Source organism: Puma concolor, chromosome A3, assembly GCF_028749965.1.
Source record: "Puma concolor isolate L17-30 chromosome A3, mPumCon1.1.hap2, whole genome shotgun sequence".
NCBI lineage: Eukaryota > Metazoa > Chordata > Mammalia > Carnivora > Felidae > Puma > Puma concolor.
In genome coordinates, this window is record NC_141669.1 from 56,809,867 (window position 1) to 56,832,730 (window position 22,864).

Genomic DNA, 22,864 nt, shown 5'->3' on the forward strand with positions numbered 1-22,864 from the left:
TCTTATTTGTTTTCTGCCATGGCCAATGGCAACATTAGGTGCCCATCCGCCTGGGCTCCGAAGTCAGGATAATGCAGAGAAGCAGCCCCAGTCAACGTGCAAAGAATACAGAGCATGAGCAAACCAGACTTATTTTTACATAGTATACCTAGATCTGTACTGGTCTACTCCCATCAATCTAGCATCCTAAATCCTACCTAGTTAAGTCTTCTGCTAGCTTCTTTATCCTTATTTCTCAACATGCTCCAACATGAAACAGAGATCTATTCATTTTTTTGATGGCTGTGTAACAAATTACCACAAATTTAGCAGCTTAGAACAATACCGTTTGACATCTCAGTTTTCAAGAGGTCAGGAGTCCCGGCATGGCCCCTCTCAGAAGGCTTCTGATCCAAATGCTGTGGTCAAGGTGTTGGCCAAGGCTATGGTCTTATCTGAAGACTGAGGTCCTCCTCTGAGCTCATCCAGGTTGTTGACAGGATTTTGGTTTTGGTGGCTGTAGGACTGAGGCCCTCAGCTCTTGAAGGCCATCTTTCCCCTTAGGCAGATAACAATGTGGTTGTGTGATTTCTTCCAGGCTAGCTAACAAATCTCTCTCCTATAAAGGTTCACTTATTTAGGTCAGGCCCACCGTAAATATCTCCCTTTTGATTAACTCAGAGTCAGCTCATCAGAGACTTAATTGCATCTGCAAAGCTTCTTCCATCTTTGCATATAATACAACATAATCACAGAAGTGACGTTCCATCATATCATAGGTCCTGGCCACACTCAAGGGGAGGAGATTATAAAGGGTATGAGTTACTGGGGGGTCATCTTGGAATCCCGCCTATCATAGGAGGCCATTTTGCTTTATCATGTCCATACCCAAGCTCCAACTTCTCTTATGGCTTGACCGATACAACACCCTCTTACATTCAGTCTTTTCTTCCCTGTGTGTTAATCCAAAATTTCTACATCCTTTAGCCTGAGATAGGCCCCTCTTCTTGAAAGCCTCCTGGAAGACTGTCACCATATGCAGAGAACACTTTCGATTTCCCACTTTAGTTAAGTCTCAACTCTGAGTCATAATCACTGTACAGCAGACACATAGCAGGAGATAAACTCTTAGGACCTTAATCATCTGCGTAACACATGTAGCAGGATGATAAAATAAAGGTTTAAAATGATGCACAAAAATTCAGTATTGATGAAACTCCTACATGAAGTGCCAGATGCAAATTTTCAAAAGAAATAACTAAGAACAGGTTTCCTAAGTCAACAAACTTCTTTCCCACAAGGAGAATATAAAGGAATTAAGAGACCTGGAATTGTGGGAGAGTATTTTTGTAACAGCTGTTCAGCAGCCTCAAACCTCCCCCGTTGTTGGGGGGGAGAGTGCTCCCTATTAACGCCAAGCAAGAAGGGCAACAGCAAGCGGCATGGGAAGCTTGTTATGTGCGAAGCTCAAAGTAGCCTATGAGCAGACCAAACTCCCCTCCAATCCTGGCCAAATGTGGTCAGTCCTGAGGACCCAATGTTCAACTTGTCCCCGAGAGAACTAGTGTGAGGTCATTTTAAACAAGACTGGAGTCCTAAAGAAGGCCTGACTTGATGGTATAAGGGGAATCAGGAGTAAGCGCTACAGGAGATGGGGTAGAGCTAAACGCGGGAATCAGGAGGGCAAGTGCAGAAACTGATAGCACTTACGTCAAGAGAAGGGCAGGTGATGTCTGTAACAAGCCTGAACTTTCTCCAGGAGAGACAGAGTCATCTTTAACCCTCTGCTAGAATGTCCAGTCCAGAGAAAGCAAAGCCAGCTTACAACGGTATCAGTCATGGAAGAACTTTCCTTACTTCTTTCTGCAACCCCAGTGGGGTCTCTGATGGCAGCTGGACAGTGGAGGAGGAACCACACGAGGAGCAGAGAAGGAGCCAGTGGACAGGTGGGCAGGTTGGAGCGGGGGGATGAACACTTACTCTTTGTGAACTTGAAAGGTTGATTTGGATTGGCCATCTTAATTCTAAGTTGATACGGTTGGGTTTTTTTTTTTTCCTTAAAGTGGACATTGGAATTTACCATCTGAAAGTATGTACAAAGGCCACAGGATTCAGTTTTTATCGAGTGGTAGGGAAAAACCATTCCTCATTGAGTAGGTTTAAAGGGAGAGGTGGGGACAAAAATAAAGTTGCACTTAGGATTCCTCTCCATGAGTCCTGTTCATTCTTATGAAATGTTCTTATCCAGCACACCTGTGTCTTCACGTGGTTGTGAGCTCTTTTAAGGGGGCAGCTTGTTGATTTTAAAGTTCAAAGTCATAAATTAATCAGTCTTGTCACCTTCATGGAAAACCAAGAAGTGATATTTCTTGTCTTTTCTGAGAAGGAAGAAGGAATGGAGACTTCAGCTCCTACACACGCACATGCACACACACTGACACCTCCCCCAGTCTTCTTGAAAGGAGGCAGCACAATTCCAAGAACACCATATGTGCAACCATTTTTATTTCCCAAGCAGACAGCCTACCGATCTCACATTAAAGGCAGCACTGGGTCTTCTCTCCAGTTACTCAACTTTGATTTGGGGTCTGAACAAGAATTCCTGGGGAAGGAGATTAAAGGGGAGTTCAAAGTGGAGATCAGAGATTTTATGCAAGTGTGCTATAATTTGAATGATGAGAAAGCAACTGTTTGAAATATCTCAGTGTTTTTCAGATGTCTGGGGAGTGAAAAGGGAAGGGAGCAGTGGGTGTCTCAAATGCCAATTATAATCACAAATAGAATATGATCATACCTGCAATTGATTTGATTGAAGAAATAAATAATAAGCTACTTCAGTAGTCACTAAACAAATAAGGGGAGAAGTCAATATGTGGCTCAAAAATATCACAAAGAAAACACATACACAGAGTCAAGTTAATGTGTGTGTGTGTGTGTGTGTGTGTGTGTGTGTGTATTTACAAAGCTACAAATTCATTTTATATGACCACATCTACCACCCCGCAGGCCAAAAACCAGAAAAATCAACTAATGGAATCAGATATTGCTTCTAAAATGTTCATTTGTATCTCCAAGCATAGATACACCCAAACCCTCTGTTTACTTTCATATATTCATTGGCTGGCTTATTTGTTTGTTTGTTTGTTTGTTTGTTTTGCCAGTAAACCCCAATCACTCCAGCTCCATACGATATACTGACATTTGCTGCGTGGTAGCATGAGAAATAAACCCAAATGGGTCTTTTATTAAATGGCACTCTACAAAGACATTTCCCAATGGCAAGTTGGTGAAAAGAGGCATTCTGCTCCTTGCATGGGGCCGGCCTGAAGCGGGACTGCATTCTCCAGATTACATCAGCAATGCTGGCTGTGGATGAACCAGGCCTGTGCATCAACCACATGCCACTGCACTGAGAAATCCGAGCCAAAGAAAAAGAGGAAAGTGATCCTAGATAAACTGGGGGGCTAATTGGGAAAGAGGGGCCAAGGAGCAGATTTATTTGTTTTGTGAATTATTAGCAAATTCCCTTAGGGTGCGGCAGATAAAGTGATACCGATCACAGTGTTATGGAAGAGGAATGAGTCTGAGATACAAAAGAGACTGAGGGATGTATTATGAATATTAATACTTCTGTTAACAAGGCCTTAAATGTGCCTTCCTTGTATTGAAGCCTCAAAGGGACCCATGTCTCAAAATGGACTTGAACAGGCTCCCTGCTGAATCATAATCTTCTAAAAGCTGATAAATTGCTCTCTTCTGGGGAAAGAAAGGAACTTCAAAGCAGACATTCCTCGGGAATAAGGATTTAGAAGTTAAAAAATAATAATAATTAATTTCATTTAAAATGTTTCAAAAAAGCAGGAAACTACATCTCTATAGTTTGTCACTTATTGCAATGGAATTAAAGCCTTTACCGTGGGTTGAGGATAGGAAGTCAGAAAATTAATAACGTCAGACATGTATTCGTCTACTAAGTTCACTGAGGACTGGTGCAGGCCGCACGCAGGGAATGCGTGGAGCCTGCAAGATGTGGAAAAGCAGCAGTTACACCAAGAAAGCACTGTAGTGAGTGACCTCCACGCCTTACCTCATTCACTTCTCACAGTGACACTGTGAAGTAGGCCCTTGCATTATCCCTGACTTCACAGATGAGGAAACCAAGCCTGGGAGGATAAAGAACTCTCTTAAGGTCGAGCAGATATTCATTGGTGGGGCCAAAATCACAGCACATTTTAGCCCAACTCTTTGAATCACGGTGTCACTCTGTGAACTTGCGAGACCTTGAGTTGCAGCGGGAGCAAGTAAGTGGCAGTAAAAGTGAAGAATAGGTCACATAACTAAGTGAGAGGCCAGTATGAAGACAGGAGAATGAATCCATAATCCCCTTAAATGCGCCATGACCATCATACCTCCCTGCCACTGTGCAGGCTGATCCCCCTGCTGGGAAACCTTTCTTCCTTTCTTCATCCCCATTCCTGCATTCTCCTTATACGTGGGCTCTCCACTGTCTTTATGACTATGTCACTTCCTGCTGTGGGCGCTCCCCATCTGGCACTTCTGATACTTCTGTTACAATAGGTTGCATTATAAAGTGTGCTTTATATATGTCTTTGCCATGGGATGCTAACATCTCAAGAGCAGAACCAATAGACAGATGACTCTTATTTAATTGCCCTAGCTTTTAGCACGGTGCTAGCACATAACAGGCATCTATAAAATAAATGAATTAATAAATGACTATGAGGATAGGAGAAGTGGATGCCACGTTTATGTTATAATGAGAAAACTAATTTGGGCAAAGGAAAGTAACACGAGAAGAAAAAGCCAAAACAGGAGTGTGGGGTCAGATGATGCAGGTCATTCATTGAGCACAAGGTTAAGGTGCTTGGATTTTAGATGTTATCAGCAACGGGAGGCTCTGTAGGCTTCAGGCCAAGGGAATGGCATGATCTTTGCAGTTTAGTCAGTTTCCACAGGCCTTTAGCCACAGAATAATTGGGAAGTTAAGGAAACCAGAAGGGAGCTGACTGATAAAGGACAGATCTGGTGTCATTAGTACTAAACTTCAATTGGCTTTATCCTTTCCTTGAGACGTATGCACAACAAGCGTGGACTCAAATACTGGACATGTCTACTTGATAATAATATATATGTTCATAACTTAGTACAAGCCAGGCATTCTTATTTGTTATATGTATTCCCTTTTGACCTTCACAACCAATCAGAACCAAAAGAAGCCCAGTTATTTATTTTCCTTATTCTAGGAAGCAGCTTAAGTGTTATTTTCCTTATTCTAGGATCCCTTAAGTGACTGGCCCGTGGTAATACAGGTGGTAAATGGTGGAGGTGAGACGTGACCCCAAGCAATCTCCCTTCAGAATTCCCACTACCCCCAATACAGCATTGTCACTTGGATACCTCGCAGGCACTTCAAACTTAGTATTTCCCAAAGAGAATTCTCAATTTCTCCCACACCCCAAAAATCATTCCTCCCCAGCCTGCCTCACCTCAGTAAATGCAACCATAATCCACCAACTGCTGAAGGCAAAATAAATTTAGTCATCGTTCATTCTTTTATGAAATTCACCCCCTCCCATCTGAACTGCCAGTCTTGTCCCCCAGTATATTCCTCATCTGCCCACACCTTCTCCATCTCCTTTGCCTCCACCCTGGTCCCAGACACCATCAGCTCTCACCCAGACAACACAATCACCTCCAGACAGGGATACCTGTATATTGCCCTGTACAACCTATTCTTGACACAGCAACCAAAGCAATCTTCTAGTAATTGCAATGTCACATTACTGCTTGCTTAAAACTCTCCAGTGGCATCTCTTACTTTTCTTGGTCCTGACCAGTGGCATTTGGCCTTCTCGTTCCCTGGAATGTTCTTCTTTGCATAACTGTCTTCTCATCAGTCAAGTCTTGGTTATTGTAACCTCCTCGGAGAGGCCTGCCCTGATTACTTGGTCTAGTTAAGTCCTCTGCCGGGTACTTGCTATCCTATCACACGGTCTTATTTTCTTTATACTTGTAATCTACCTGAAAGTGTTCTCTTTATTTGTTGGTTGACTTTTATATGAATAGGTCTTTTATCTAGAACTCAGCTCTCTGGGTAGTGGCCTTTCTTCTTTTTTTTTCATTTATCCCATCATACCGAGTAACTAGAACAGTGCCTGGCATGTAGTAGGTACTGAATAAACATTAACTGACCCTGGTCAGTAAAACACTGACCCTGCTCCTTATGCTCTGTGTAATGCAGAACAAGTGATTGGACTCTCTAAAATCTACCCCATGGAGTGATCATGAGACTTTCATGGTATGAATGATGTAACATACATAACGTAGTACTTTGTACATATCAAGTGTTCAATTCACTTCTGTCCCTGTCTCAAATACACAGAATGCATATCCATGTGTTAACAACATTTCTTTTAATTATTTATTCCACTGTCTGTTTCTGTTACTGATAAGCATCCCTCCTGCTCTACCAACTTCCCTCTTACAATGCTCCATTATGCTCCTTTTTCTATTGTCTGAAACAGCACTGGGAAAAGAGGTGCTCCTGGGGTAGGGTCATGTGACCACAAAAGCAGATTTTGCTAGTCAAAAGTGTCCAATAAAGATGGGAAGTTGCTTCCTAAATGTCTCTGGAAGTCTGTGGTTTAGTTCACAATATCTTCACAGATTAAGTTAATGCAAATAGCAGATGTATTTTGTAGCAACAAGACAAATGTTCAGCAGAATTAAAGTTATTCATGTGTAGTCACACTGGGAATATTTGCATGATATTTTGCTAATTGCTCCAAAATCTGACTTATAGCAAATAAACAAATGGGGGAAAAATAAACCAGCAAAAATTAGCCCCAGGCCTCTCTAGATTCTCTCAAAATCCAAATGTCTTTCTTCAACCCCTCAACCTTTTTCTCTGAAAGCCCAGTGGCATTGCTTAGTCTCCCAAGCATGTTTTTGGACCCATCATTTCTGTGGAGACATTCATGGTTTTCCTCTGGTAATGAGAGGTCTTCAGAAGCACTGAATATTTTTCTCTCCCCAACTCCCAGTGTCCTCCTCAGACTTCAAATCTGTCTGCTTACGTCTCCTAACTAAAGGATCATAGTGATAGATTGCATCACTTGAAGACGGTGTAAATTTGTCAAGACTTCTTAAGATATTTCAGATGATTTTTTTTGTCACTATGAGGTGCATTACTTTCTGAGGGCTGACAGAACAAAGTGCCACAGACTGGGCTTGAAACAACAGATATATATTGTCTAACAGTTTGGAGATTAGAAGTCTGAAGCCAAAGTATCAGTAGGGTTGGTTCTGTCTGAGGGAGAATCTGTTCCACACCCCACTCTGAGCCTCCTGTGATGGCCAGCAAATCCTTGGCATTCCTTGGCTTTTAGATGTGTCACTCCAATCTCTTCCTCCATGTTCACATTTTCCCTGTGTACCTCTGTCTACATATGTCCATCTTATCAGGACACCAGTCACAACAGGTTAGAGGCCACTTTACTCCAGTACAACCTCATCTTAACTAAGTACATGTGTCACAATCTTATTCCTAAATAAGGTCACATTCGGAGGTACTGAGGGTTAAGATTTCAGTCTATAGTTTCCAGTTCAAACCCCTCAACAGTAGGGGTTTCCAAACTTTTATAAACATAGACAAGGGCACCTGGGAGGCTCAGGCAGTTAAGCGTCTGGCTATTGATTTTGGCTCAGGTCGTGATGTCACAGTTCACGGGCTCGAGCCCTGCATCAGGCTCTGTACTGACAGCACGAAGCCTGCTTGAGATTCTCTCTCTGCCCTTCCCTCCACTCATGTGTGCACATGCATACTTTCTCTCTCTCAAAACAAATAAACATTAAAAAATAGTTTTAAAAAACCACAACTTACATCCTTAGTAATTAAAATATCCAGGCACATACCTCAATATGTTGTTGTGTGTTTGTGTGATAGAAACATACATATCCATGTACGTTAAACATATGTAATAGACTGATTTATTAATATGTCATATCTATTATAAAGCAAGCACAAAAGTAGAAAAATTAAATAATAAGAAAATGTTAATGATGAGAAAAAAGAGAGTAGAAGTGACAATACTCAGTTCCCTCACTCCCAGCAGATCCTCTTGTCCTCCCGTTTTTGAAGACCACTTCCTGAGTAACGTGAAGGGGATGAATCTGATGCCATGAAGCAGAAAAAGGAAAAATAAATCATTCAAGAAAGAAAAGCAGGATGACTAAATGTGAAAGATCTAAGCTGGAGCAAAACTGAAGAGTTTGTGGTTAAATGCACATCTTAAGTTCAAGTTCATCATAATTAAAATAACCCACCATTAAATTAGAAATGGGAATTTTATTCCAAAAGAATAGGAATCACCACATTCTGTCCTTTCTCTTAGAATCAGGAAAGAGTGAGGAGAATATCATTCTCCAGGGCAGCAGGCCTTACTGCCCCTATGTTTTATTTCCTTTCCATCAAGAAGTGATTTTCCTGGTGGCTTAGTCAGTTAAGTGTCCGATTCTTGGTGTTGGCTGGGGTCATGACCTCACGGTTGTTAGATCGAGTCCTGTGTCAGGCTCTCTGTCTGACACATGGAACCTGCTTGGGATTCTCTCTCTCTCTCTCTCTCTCTCTCTCTCTCTCTGCCCCTCCCCCATGCTGGTGCACACACACACTCTCTCTCTCTCTCAAAACAAACAAATGAACTTAAAAAAAAATTTAGAGAGGTGATTTTTCACCAGTGTTGTTTAATCACCATGCAAGACACGGGTCCCAATGTGAAAGCAAAAGACCATCATGAACTTCACCTTGCAGAGCCCAAAGAACTTGAGAAAATGACTCTCATCCAGGTTCTCCTCTTCCTCATCCAGACATACCATCCTCCCTTTCCTCTGTGAGACCAAACATGGCTCTCGCTGGAAGCAGGCTTTGAAGAGCATGATATACTGCACAGACCATACAGGGACCCCCCTGCATGGAAGCCAATGCAAACAGCTACTGTGAACCCCCTCAGTTTCTTGATCTGTGAAATGGAAACCAAAAAGCCCATTCTGTCTATCTCAGAAGGACTTTGTAGGAACAAAATGGGAACATGGACAAAGAAATCCTTTACAATCAATTAAAAAAATGCTCTTTAAGACTATTATTCATGAATTGAGAATGTAAATGCAGCTTCCTAACTCATTAATTTCCTCTGTGAAAGTAGACATTGGTTCTCAGCTTTGAGAGATCAGCAAAGGAAGCTTCGTGTCCTTCAGCTGGTTAGTGTATACCTCCACATCCAATTCAGAAACATTCACAGGAAGTCAGCGACAAGGGCAGTAAAGCCAGCGCCTGGAATCACTTCCAGCTAAGAGGAATAAACCCACATTTAAACTAAAACATCAGAGTAAAACCTACAGTCTTAAATTTCCCTGTCACCAGTACCTACAAAAATCTTAGAGAAAATTACAGAAAAGCCTATCACATTGTTATTGCTTATTGTCTATGAGCTCTGTTGTCGATCCACATTCATCACAGCCATCTCACTTGCTGTTTTTTCCTTCTGAAGTTTGCATTTTGGTTTAAGATTTTAGGACATAGAAGGGTTGAAACCATGGAGCTCTGAAGACAGTCCTGCCTCCTGCACAGCCATCGCTCAGAATACTGACTTCCTTTGTGGTCATACAGTGAGGCCATGCCTCCATGAGGAGGACAGATTCCATCTTGAGAGAACATTTCCCACACATTACCCACCAACCGAGTGTCACCCAAGGGCCCACGGATAGGACTCCTGTGCAAAACCATTTATAGGGGCTCTGGCACATGCGTTCACTCAGAGTCATGCTCAGTGTCATGCCCCTGGCTTCTCCAATCCAACAGCCACTTTAGGACTTCCCTTCTTTTCACCTCAAATCCACCTCCAAGCTTCCTCCTTAACCACAGCTTGTCTGGAATCCCCTCATCATCCTCTCTACGCAAGCTCTAGAAGTCCAGGGCAAAAGCCTCTCCCGTCATTTTTAAATATGTTTAGAAATTCCCATTCTTCCTCCATCCACTCTTCTGTAATCATCTGACAAGTCATCAAAGAAACATCTGACAAGTCTTCTTCAGCCGGCGTATGTGTAGATATGCGGGCTAAAGCTGCCCTCCTCCAGTTTCACAGCCCTTTTCTCCTCCACTCCCTTTATGTTAGTCATCTTGGTTTCAATCTGCCTCTGAATCAAGTACTGCTGCCTGTTCAAATCTGCGCTGAACTTTATGTGTCCCCTACACGGGCCCATGGAAGACTCTTCTCCATCATAGGAGGCACGTTGGAAGATGACAAAAACAGGGCCCACTCAACTCTATTTCGGTGTAAGAGAGGGCTTAGGGCTTTGAGGCTGAGAGTTAAGATCAGAATCCAACTTTGTGATTAAAAACTCTGTGTTAGGGCACCTGAGTGGTTCAGTCAGTTAAGTGTCCAACTTCGGCTCAGGTCATGATCTCGAGGTTCCTGAGTTGGCGCCCCACGTCAGGCTCTCTGCTGTCCATGCAGAGCAGGCTTTGGATCCTCTGTCCCTCTCCCTGCTCCTCCCCTACTTGCACTCTCTCTCTCAAAAACAAATAAACACTAAAATAAAATAAAATAAAATAAAATAAAATAAAATATAATGAATAAATAAATTAAAACTCGGTGTTTGAGGGCAAGCTCTCTGAAGCTCTGTTTCCTCATCTGTAGAGCAAGGACAACAATACCCACCTCATGGGATTTTTGTAAAGATTAAGTTCAGTGAGATAATATGCCACGCTCCAGGAACACTGACAATATTCAATTCGTTAATAGCCACCTTCCCATTTTGCACAGTACATCTACAGGTAGCAAGCTATTCTAATGACAAAGCTGAAGCTAGCAAGGCTTTACATTAGAGATCCGGGGGTGCCTGGGTAGCTCAGTGGGTTAAGCACCTGACTTCAGTTCAGGCTGTGATCTCATGGTTCATGGGTTCGATCCCCACACAGGGCTCTCTGCTGTCAACACAGAACCCTCCTGGGAGCCTCTGTGCCCCATGCCCCACTCCTTCCCAGCTTATGCCGCTGTCTCTCTCAAAAATAAATAAACATTAAAATTTTTTGATAAAAATATAAGAAAGATTAGAGAGTCACAACCCTGGCTGTACAATTAATTCACCGGGAAGACTTAAATCCTGATGCCCAGGCCACATCCCTGACCAACTAAATCAGCCTCTCTGACATAGGACCCAGACATCAGTATGTTTAAAGTTCCCCAGATAAGTTCACAGTGCAGCTGAGGTTGGAAACCCCTGCTTGAGATCATGGTGTTTGTTTTTCCAAAGTGCAAAAGATGAGAAGTCCTCGGCTTGCTAACCTTGAGGATGAAGTGAGGAGGATGAAGAGGAAAACCGACTCCAGAAGTGTTCAGTTTAGTGCAGCCGTACTGTTAAAAACTACAAATTCCTTGTCCAAATACTTTCTTTTCCATGCAAGTGGTAAACATCTAAATGGACCTATTTCAATCACCAGATTTTGTGGCATAAGGCGCCCCTGGCTAAGGCCAGCAGTGGACATCAAGACAAGACTTCTTTATAAGACTTCACCAAAGCCAGCAAGAGTGTAAGAGCATAGCATGCCTCAGCCCACCCCCCCACCCCACAAACTTGGAAGTGTAGAGTGTGTTAGAGCAGGATGTGTTAATGTTTTCTTTTTCCCTACAACCTTGAGACTGACATACCCCCCCAAAATAAAAGTTTCTACTCAGCCAAATAGACAAAGCCTTACCTGAAATTTTAGGAGCCTAATTACCAAACTCAGCACAAGGACAGTTTAGTTTTTCTTTCTAAAGAAAAAAAAAAGGGCCCAAAATAGTATTCTTGCAGGAAGCATAAATTGTATTGCTAGAAGTAATAGCAATCTCTTTAGCTATATCCCTTAGGACTCACTTCAGTCTATTTTCTTAAGTGCTGTATTTTTAAAGCTCTGTTGCATACCTCCCTCTTAGACATACTGAACTGAACATTCTAAATTCTGAGCACTTAGTGATGCAAGGTTGGTTGAAGATGTACTCTTAGAAAAATGAGTTCTTTTATCAATCACTATTGCTGTGTGAGTCCCTGGGGAAGAAATTATTCACAGATCTGCTGGCCTCAATTTAGAATTTCTTGTGTTGTTATACTTAGGGTTAGATTGATTATTGCTCAAAAATATTTACTCCTGACTGCTTATTTCTATAGGATAAATATATTTCCCTAAATTTGGATTAAGTCATGTGACTTTCTTTGCCAATGAGATATTAGCAAGTATGATGCAAATGATGGCTTAAAATGTGCTTGTACAAATGCACTTGCCCTCTTGTGCCTCTGTCATCCATATGAGAAGAGTTTGGGCCCAGAATGAGTGGATGCATATGGAGCAGACCTAACCCCAGCCAGCAATAAGGAACTCAGCCTAGCCAGACCTACAGCCATGAATCAGAATCACCCAGCTAAGCCCAGGTTAGATTAGCCAACTCCCACACAACCCACAATTGTATGGGTGAGAATAAATGATTTTTATTTTAAGCCACCTTGTATTTGGCATGGTTTGTTATACAGCAATAGCTGACTGATATTCACCATAAGACTTGGTGTTGAATAAATAAGAACCCACAGAGAGAAAAAATAATGGTTTTGGAATGAACTACTTATGGCTAATTCAAAATATTTTTTTGAAATGAATTGCTAGGGTGAAAAATCCATTTTATGCTACAAAATAATCATGCTGTTACAGTCATTAGTGAATGTCTATTATTAGTGTATATATAAGTAAAGTAAATAATTACTTCTCTGAATAACTATTTTAGATGGTGAAAAATTCTATATCTTTGAAGCTGAATTGAAAAATCGGCTATAGTCCATGGTGGCTTAATTATCAGTTTTGTTATTAGCTGTAGAATACTAATCATTAAAATTGTCATTCATTGAGCACATACTATAGTACTTTACCAATATATTACCTCAAAATACTATATTAAGGTAGGTGTGGTTATTTATACCCATTTTACAGAAGAGAACATTGAGGCTTGAAATGTTTAAGTAACCTGCCCAAGGGCACCAAGATATGAAGCAGAGACATCAGGATCTGTCCCAAGTCTGTCTGGCTCAAGAGCCTAACTCTCACTACTGCCTTTCAGAGTTAAAAAGACAAATGTGTAAGCAGAATGATGCAATAAGAATAAGATCATTAACATGGTTCTTTTCCAATCAAGGATAAGTCATAACATAAATCTCTATGACAAAATGTGGCTTCCCGATTCCCCTCTTCTACCGACCACTTTGAGTTAGTGTCTCAAATGTAAATATTCAACGCAATTAAACAAATATTTCTTTGGCCCTAATACGTACCAGGCTTTATGCTCAGGCTCAGAAATCCAGTTGAGTGCAGGACACAGTTTTTTTCTTTTTAGAAGCTTTCAGTCTAGTAAATAATTGATGTTGAAAGATCCTAACCAAAAATCCCAGTATGAGCTCTATCATGTTCTAAACGCAGAGTGAACAGATGTTCCAACTAATGATTGCTGGGGTGGGAAAGGGTGAGGGTTGGGGAGTTAGTTACATTTACTCACTGAGAATGCTCATTCCTTTCTGAAGGCAGCCAGCAGCCAAGAAATAAGACAAATTCTAAATTAAAGGGGATATCAAGCTGTGCAAGACTGCTGATTGTAGTTAGAGCAGAAAGATAATGGCTGCATGAGACATTGAGCTCTAGTCCATTGTGGATGAAGCAGAGTGACATGCCCAGGCCTGGTGACCCAGATGGGCGTGTTGCTGGCCAACAAATAATACATTGAGGAAACTAATGGGGGAAAGAATGGATTCTGTATAGCATTATAAGACTGCCTCGCATATAAAAGGATTAGAATCTATTAAGTGGAGACATTTTGCTTAAGTGAAAACCAGAGTTGTAATACAGTGTTATGGTGCTACTCTCCAAATGGGTCAAATTTTCTGCTGCCCCAAGACTGAAGATGACAACAGACCCAAACATAGACTCTGTTGCCCAAAAAACTTAACATTTTTCTAGCCCCTTTTCTCTACCCATTCAAAAGGTGGACCTCATCTGAGCTTCCCCCTACTTCTCAATATCATTTAAAGAAGAGGAAAGAGGGAGTTGGCTAAAGCCATTTCACAAGTGGGATGCTAAATGTCAAAAGGTATTTATCATAGAGAGAAAGCATCCAGTGTTCCATAATTTTCCTTTACCAATTTAAAATAAACTGTTCCAGTTCTGTTTCATAAACAATTACCATCAGGGTACATTGATGTAATCCTGCACAGTAATAGCAAGCATAGTCATCAAATACTACATATTATCAAATACCGTATCTCCCTTTGCAAGAAGTCAAAAATTAATTTTATTCATAATTCTAATTCTTTTTTTGTAAGTTTATTTATTTTTGAAAGAGAGAGAGAGAGAGCATGCATGCACTGGCAAGGGAGGGACAGAGAGAGAGGGAGAGAGAGAATCCCAAGCAGACTCTGCACTGTCAGCACAGAGCCCCACACAGGGCTCGATCTCACCATTCATGAGATCATGACCTGAGCTGAAATCAAGAGTCAGAGGCCTAACTGACTGAGCCACCCAGGTGCCCCTCATCATTCTAATTCTAATTTCAAATGTGGCAACATCCTGGAAATGTTGCTTGCTACTTTACCTACATTACTTAAGTGATCTGAGCTTCAGTTTCCTTACCTGTAAAATAGGAATAAGAAACCTACTGAAAGCATTGTTATGAAGGTCAGAAATAAAATACAAAGGACACTTTGCAAGATGCAGAGGAGAAAAATAAATAAATGGCAACTATTACAGGTTTCTCTGCTATCTGAAACTAGAGCATTCCTATGAAAATTTTCTTGAACCAAAATGACACAAAGTGAAAAAGCTATTACCATTAATTTATATAGAAAAAACTTGTGTTTTTCCAGACCCCAAAAATAATCTCTCTTAAGCTTTTCTGATACCTTAGGATGCACATCGCTAATGGATGCACAAAATAAATCCAGATAAAGCACACATACATACAGATGCAGTTCAAAGCTATGGTGGCTGGATGCTGAGATGCTGAGTGTGGTTCCTGGGGAAGGAGCTTGGTGGTGCCGCTCTTGCTGCTCACAGTGCACACTGCCTAAGTTTGCGAAAAACAAATGTTGAATGCTACTTTTTCATAAAAACAAAGATCCTCTTTGGATTTCTTTCAGTTAGCAAAAATAGGTACTAATGCAGGTCCTTCATAAAAGCAAAGGGGTATAATCCAAACTAGAAAAACGAGGAATCATTATTATTAACACTTTTCATATTTAAAATTCTGTTATCACTTATATGTCTTAATTAAGTTGTCATGTGCTTTGGTATGTTTCCTTCTGGACATAAAAGTTAAAGCAAAGTGGCCCTAACCACCTACTACTTTGTTGTGGGTCACAAGTCCTTTGGATTTCAAAATGGCACTGTTCTTCTCTCATTGCTCCGTGTGTATGGAACTGGAGTTCACAACTTTAGCCCCTCTTGCTTCCCAAGCTTCTTGGGACCTTGCTGAAACCAAAGTACCCTCTAGATTCAGGATTTAATGTTTGTTTAAAATTGGTGCCAACTCAAACGTTGAGGGAGAGATGGGATTTAGAGATGGTTCCTGTTAGTGACAGGACCCAAAGAAATCGTAGCAGCTAGCCATCCCCTTGGTGAGTAGGGAGATTGTTCCTTTCCCAGTGGTTCACAGTTTCTAAGATGGGACATGAAAGTGCTTATGAGTGGGTCCCAGCAGGCACTGGAGTTGCAGCCTACCCCCTTCCCCAGCCAAGTCATTACCATCATCACATCTTGGCACAAATTATTATCTTATTGGCTATTACCTTAGCCTAGAAAACCTCAGCCAAAAGGAACATCAGTATAGTTAGAAAAATAATCTAACAATATTTTCTTATGATGGATGATGTTAAAAACACCTATCCCCCCCCCCCCCCATTCAAATTCCATTTCTCTTCTTTGGAAATGAGCAACTCCTTTCAGTCTTTCTACGTAAGAAAAAGTCCAGTGAGTCAAAGGGTTTGGGAGCTGGTATTTTCCTCCCAGCATCCATGCTCCCCTTTCTTTTGGTAACAATGCCCAAATTTCTTTTGGGGATCATGTGCAGTCTCAGTGGCCTCATCACACAACATGCCATAACTACCAACAACTCACTCATCCATTCTCCTCTGGATGGACGTTTCAGCTATTCCAGTTTTTTTTCTATTGAGAACAGAATGGCTATGAATATTCTTTTGGGGCTGAAGTTAGTCAGAGGGGGTTTCTGTTGCTTACAACCACAAAATATAAACTTATCTGTGGGAATACGGAAAATCCCCAATTATCATGTATCATTATTTATAGATGTAATTCACTGTTCTTTATTAGGAACCAATTATTTTACAAGTATAGGATTTAAGGAATTCCCAAGGGTACTGCAGCACGGTTCTGCTTTCATGAAGAGAAGCTATTCCATTCCTCTTGGTTTCTGGTCATCTGTCATCTACCAATTGTGGATTTAATTATAAAAGACTTTAATCAACTGACTTCTCTTTCTTTCCTAATGAGAACTGGATAGATAGTTACCTTTCTAGCTTAAAAAAAAAAAAAGGCAAGGGTGACACAAATTGCTAATAAATATTTGCAAAGATGCTCAAACTCATTAGCAATCATGGAGATGCAAATTAGGACCACAGTGAGAGATAGTTTATACACTAGATTGGCATAAATTAAGACATAATATCAAAGATTGAAAATATGGATTTATGGGAACTTATATTCATATTTGCTGCTGAAAGGAACGCAAACTGGTAGGACCACTGGGAAAAAGTGTGGCAGTGTGTTGTAAAGTGGGATATTCAAATGCACTACAACCCAGGGCAATAATCAAAGAACCTTTTGCCCATGTGTCCCAGGAGACATGAATAAAAGTATTCATAGCAGTTGTGTTCACAGCAGCCAAAAAAAATCTGGGAAACAAATATCCACCAGCAGAAAAATGAGTGAACAAATTGTACTATAGTCACATAGTAGAAAATTACAAAGCAAGAAAAATAAATAGAATTTCACAAACAACATGGGTGCATCTTAAATATTGAGTAAAAATAGCAAGTCCCAGCAGACTAATGCAAGGTGTATCATTTTTATAAAGCTCAAAAATCCATCCAAGTCAAGCAACACTCTATAGGGAAAGTCAGACAAAAAGAGAGAGGATGATTTTTAGTACAACAAGCAATGTTCAACACAAAGTTCATCTCCAGACTTGGAGGAGGCAGAGGCACATGATGTGGGAGGAGCATACAAGCAATTACAACCATGTTTGGGTTCTAAAATTGAGTGTGAATCCACAACCATTCATTTTACTATTCTGCTTCATTCCTTACATGTATGTTATGTTACATATATCCCCACACTGAAGAATGGGATAAAGAAAAAGAAGCCAGAAGTAATAGCTTCATCCAAGAGCATTGTAAGAGCCTAGAGCAACACCGAAGATATCTGGGATATATTCTGAGTTCCCACTCAATACCTCAATAACCTCTCCTGCTCTGACTCTCTTTTTCTGTATCTAACTCATATGTTTTTCATAGACCACTTCCCAGGGAGCAGTCTGCAGCATTCTAACCACTTACAAGTCCTATAAACTGAGATAAGCAGAGTGAGAGAGTAACCGATCTCTTATAATTTTGCTAGTCACACATGCTTAAAGTGTACATTTTCTTCATAACAGAAGAGACCATTTCTATCAGAACCACGGGGTTAATGTATTCTTTCCTTTCCCATCTCCCACCCCCAGACACTAACCAACCCCTCTGGGAAAAAAGCTTTTATCTTATCAGAGGCTGATGCTTTGGGGATAATGCAGCAATATTTTATTATTGCTGCTAATATGTGCATGTGGCTATAGATGGAACAATAGGCAAAGAACATTGCTTTGTTCTATGAAGTCATAAACCTACATTGACCAGTTTAAGTGGCTTCCTTCCTTTGGCAGCTGCCTTCTCAAAGATCTGGATATGCGTAGGTCTAATAGAAGGTCTCTGGAGGAGATTTTTGCCCACTAAAGAGAAGTAGAGAAAGAGATCTCTGTCTAAGGCTACTACAACTAACATGGTTCAAGTGTATGATCAGGGTATGGGAAAAATCTTAATCTTAGTCTTAATCTTAGTCACTCTGAGTTTTAAAAGGTGACAAATTGTTAACAATTATGTGCCCAGGCTTAAAAATAAATGCAGAAATGGATTCAGTGGTGTGGCATACACAAAAAAATGTGGTTTTCTGGCTAATGCTTTGTTTCAGTTACTCCTCCACTCATATCATCTGTACCTTTTGCAATAAAAACTTGGATAGGAATACTAATCCATATTTATATTATCATGTTATGTTATGTTTGTTATGTTATGTTATGTTATGTTTTATGTTATGTGTTATGTTATGTTATGTTATGTTATGTTATGTTATGTTATGTTTAAAGCAACCCAATTCTCTAGCTGAATTTCCCCCAGGTCTAATACCATTTAATTGTATCTTAGGGTTGCTTTCTTCAAGGAATCCTGATGGAGAGCTGGACTTCAAATGTCTTCTTCCTTGGGAATAACATGAATAGGGAGCAACAGCAAAACAAAAGTGAGTAGACAGGATGAAGTATATTCAGACTGTATCACAGAGGCATGCTAATATAAAATCATTGACTACAACACTATGCCAAACATTCACGTTAAGTTATTTTTGGAAAACAATTGATTATTTCTCCATAGAACCAACCCTCACCACAGAGAATTCAAATCCTTTTTTAAAGCTATCCCAGACATACTGAATCAATCAGGAAAGTCCAGGTTATGCTGCAGTAACAAAAGAGACCACATATCCCAGTGGCTTAAAACACAAAGGTGTAATTCTTGCACTGACTATCCTGCACAGGCTGACTGAACACTTGTCTCCACATTATCTGATTCTGGAACCCAGATGTGTAAAGCCCACACTATATTAAATGTTGCTGATTGCTAAGGCTCAGGAAAAGAGAAAGTGATAGTGGTGATTCATGTGCATACTCTGAAAGCTTACAACCAGAAGTGACTTTCAAAATCTCCTCTCACATTTCAGTGGTTAGAGCAAAGGCCATTCCTAACATAAAGGAGGCAAGGAAGCATCCTACCAGCTGCCTAGAAGTAGAAAAAGACAACGATTTTGCAGACGGTAGACATTGAAATAGATCTTCTTAACAGTCATCAGAAATATATTCCTCCCAGGCTGAAGGGTGGGCATGATTTTTCAAACAGGTTAACTTTTAATGCTTACTAAAGCACAGGGCTAATGCTGATGAAAACGTATGGGCAGACGGAGAAACTCTTTTTTTTTTTTTTTTTTTTTCAATTTTGCTCCTGTTTTATTAAGTCTTACAGAAAAAAAAAAAAAGAAACCTGTTCTCTCTGGTAAATCACAAGTTTCACAACACATTTCTTTTTTTTTTTTTTTCCAATATATGAAATTTATTGTCAAATTGGTTTCCATACAACACCCAGTGCTCATCCCAAAAGGTGCCCTCCTCAATACCCATCACCCACCCTCCCCTCCCTCCCACCCCCCATCAACCCTCAGTTTTCAGTTTTTAAGAGTCTCTTATGCTTTGGCTCTCTCCCACTCTAACCTCTTTTTTTTTTTTTTCCTTCCCCTCCTCCATGGGTTTCTGTTAAGTTTCGCAGGATCCACATAAGAGTGAAAACACATGGTATCTGTCTTTCTCTGTATGGCTTATTTCACTCAGCATCACACTCTCCAGTTCCATCCACGTTGCTACAAAAGGCCATATTTCGTTCTTTCTCATTGCCACGTAGTACTCCATTGTGTATATAAACCACAATTTCTTTATCCATTCATCAGTTGATGGACATTTAGGCTCTTTCCATAATTTGGCTATTATTGAGAGTGCTGCTATAAACATTGGGGTACAAGTGCCCCTATGCATCAGTACTCCTGTATCCCTTGGGTAAATTCCTAGCAGTGCTATTGCTGGGTCATAGGGTAGGTCTATTTTTAACTTTCTGAGGAACCTCCACACTGCTTTCCAGAGTGGCTGCACCAATTTGCATTCCCACCAACAGTGCAACAGGGTTCCCGGATGGAGCAACTCTTTGAATCAGAACCCCAGGCTGGAGTTGATATTCCAAATGGATGGCTGTTACTTCCAGACCCTGGAACCTGAATAAGGTTCTCAAAACAGTTTAATGGTATGCACCCAATGATACTGGTAATTTTAGAACTGTAGCTAGTAGACTTTCCATTTTTAATATGCAGACTAAAAGTGAACATTTCCAAAAGAAATTTTATCTTCTGAATTAACATATACCAAAATATTTCAAGCTATGGCTACAGAGCAAAATTATTCATTATTTTTAAGGAGCCAAGAAAAGAAAATGTTGTAACTGGGAACTTTAAAAGATGAATGTGAAAAGCCAAAATGCTATAAATGTTCTCTATATGCCAGAAACGCCTGAACTTTCCATTTTTACTAAATTACATCTAATGTAAGCACATTTGGCCTTTTCCTTGCTTCCTCATACTATGATATTCCAATCAAACCATTTCAATATAAACTAAATCTTGATCCAATACTATTATCTCAACCAGAAGCTCATTTTAAAGCAATATAACCTTTAATGAGATATATGTACAATGGGTATGAGCAGTGATCTACCTAAAAAGCTGTTTCTCCAGAAAAAGAAGATACATTGAATATATTATTCTAGCATCACCTTCACATTCCACTTGCCAGGGAATTAGGGGCAATAGCCTATGTGAGTTTTCAAGGAGTAGGAAGGTTCACTATGAACTTCCTCCCCTTCTTTCTTCTTTTTTTTTATGTAATACTTGATTTTCCAGGAGAGAAGGAAGAGCACTAAAGCCCATTAAGTATTATTATAACCTCTCCTTGGCATTAAAAGCAGGCAGCAGAGAAAGAAAAGAAGTTAATCCCTGTGAAGACCCCCTCCAGCTTTACTACTACACAAGTGCCCTCAATCTAGGGCAGGGCTTAGCAAACTTCTGTAAAGAGCTAGATGGTTAATTTAGTTGGCTGTGCAAGCCATGAGGTCTCTATTGCAAATATTCAGTTCAGCCATTGTAGTATGAAAGCAGGCATAAACAATACGTAAACAACTGAGCATGGCTCTGTTTCAATAAAACTTTATTTATAAAAACTGGAGACTGGTTGTATTTGGCCCATGGGATCAGTTTGCTGATCCTTGCTCTTGGTAAGAAATACAGCCTAATGTTTGAATCTTAGATAAAGCGCAGTAGGTTAAGCGTCCGACTTCAGCCAGGTCAGTCACGATCTCGCACTCTGTGAGTTTGAGCCCCGCGTCAGGCTCTGGGCTGATGGCTCAGAGCCTGGAGCGTGTTTCCGATTCTGTGTCTCCCTCTCTCTCTGCCCCTCCCCCGTTCATGCTCTGTCTCTCTCTGTCCCCAAAATAAATAAAGGTTGAAAAAAAATTTAAAAAAAAAAAAAAATAGGGGAGGGAAACAGAGTCAGGAATCTCTGAAAACAAGCTAACATATTTTTTAACACTGTGTAAAAGCAACAGAAAAGATAGGTCCATGAAGTTTGAAAAGCTATCTGAATCAAGGCTTCTTATAAAAGTTCAAGAAAACTAATTTCACGTTAAAAAGATCCACAGAAAAGAATTCCATAGAAAGTTAGTATTGGAAAAAAAGAGAATAAAGAGCAGAATATTACTGTTGTAGAAAACAAGAGTGTGCCAGAAAGACATAGTCAAAATATAGATTAGAACTGTAGCATCCTGGGGCACTGGGTGGCTCAGTCAGTTAAGTGTCCGACTCTTAGTTTTGGCTCAGGTCATGATCTCATGGTTTCATGGACTGGAGCCCAGCATCAGACTCTCCACTGGCAGCATGGAGCCTACTTGGGATTCTCTCTCTCCCTCTCTGTCCCTCCCCCCCCCCCACATGCTGTCTCTGTCTCTCTCAAAATAAATAAACTTTAAGAATAAAAAAAAAAAAGAACTGTAGCATCCTATTCCAAAATAGGACGAGTTAATGAGTTACTTAATGAACTCATGAACTTAACTAAGTTAATGAATAACTTAATGAGTTAAAAAACATTAAGGAAATGATACAAGACATGAAAGAAAAACATAAGCCAAAATAAAAACTCAGAAATGAGATGATAAATTCAAGGAAAACCTAGGAAAAAAATTTTTTAATCATAAAACTAAACTATATTTAAGATGGCTGATTCCGGGAATGGGGAAGGAAATACAGAAGATTAGGTTAGAAATTCTTGATATACCAGAAAATTCTCAATAATTAGCAGGCCATGTCCAAAGGACTCAGAACACGGCTGGAGGAGGATCTCATGGCCAAAGATTCAACAAGTTGAAGTTCAATAGTTAGAATCACAATGAATTAAACTCCCTCACATATAGTTTAACACATGAGCTCATAAAGATATTTGCCCAATAAAAGCATTTTATGTTAGAAAGTCAGGGGAAAGCTGAGTCAAACAGGTTTTTTTTTTTTCCTGTGGGGCTTTTCAGAGCTATTAAAATGTGTTGTAAATCTAAAAGGGGAGATATACTGAATGCTATCGAGGCTAAGATGTACCTTTGTTTTTTACACTCTAACATCTGTGAAATTGGGCTGCATCTTCCAATCAATGGCATGACATCATTTAATTAACAGTGCTTTTCCTTTCTTAGTAGTACATAAAATAATGGTGCATCTTACAATCACAGGTTTCTTAGATTCTGTGAAATACAACAGCATACTTCCCATTCCATTCATTCTACCATCGGTAACACATTAATGGTTCTATGCTCAAGAAATTTTACATTTGAATAA

At 40.2% G+C, this 22,864-nt stretch overlaps 1 protein-coding gene across 5 annotated transcripts in view; it reads left to right on the plus strand.

The window, feature by feature from the left end:
• Positions 1-1,749: 1,749 nt before the first annotated feature.
• LOC147582466 (uncharacterized) overlaps positions 1,750-22,864 on the plus strand; it is a 65,878-nt gene continuing 44,763 nt past the window's right edge. For 3 of the 5 annotated variants that reach the window (XR_015249149.1, XR_015249153.1, XR_015249151.1), the window contains exons 1-2: positions 18,030-18,140; positions 18,541-18,634. Coding sequence is in view for 1 of the 5 variants with exons in the window: in XM_086700987.1 (XP_086557113.1) it covers positions 1,818-1,925; positions 18,541-18,634 (202 nt within the window). In the remaining 4 variants the exon portion in view is untranslated. Of the gene's footprint in view, positions 1,926-17,989; positions 18,141-18,540; positions 18,635-22,864 lie in introns of those variants that run through there. The other 2 variants (XM_086700987.1, XR_015249150.1) reach the window with 2 other exon arrangements.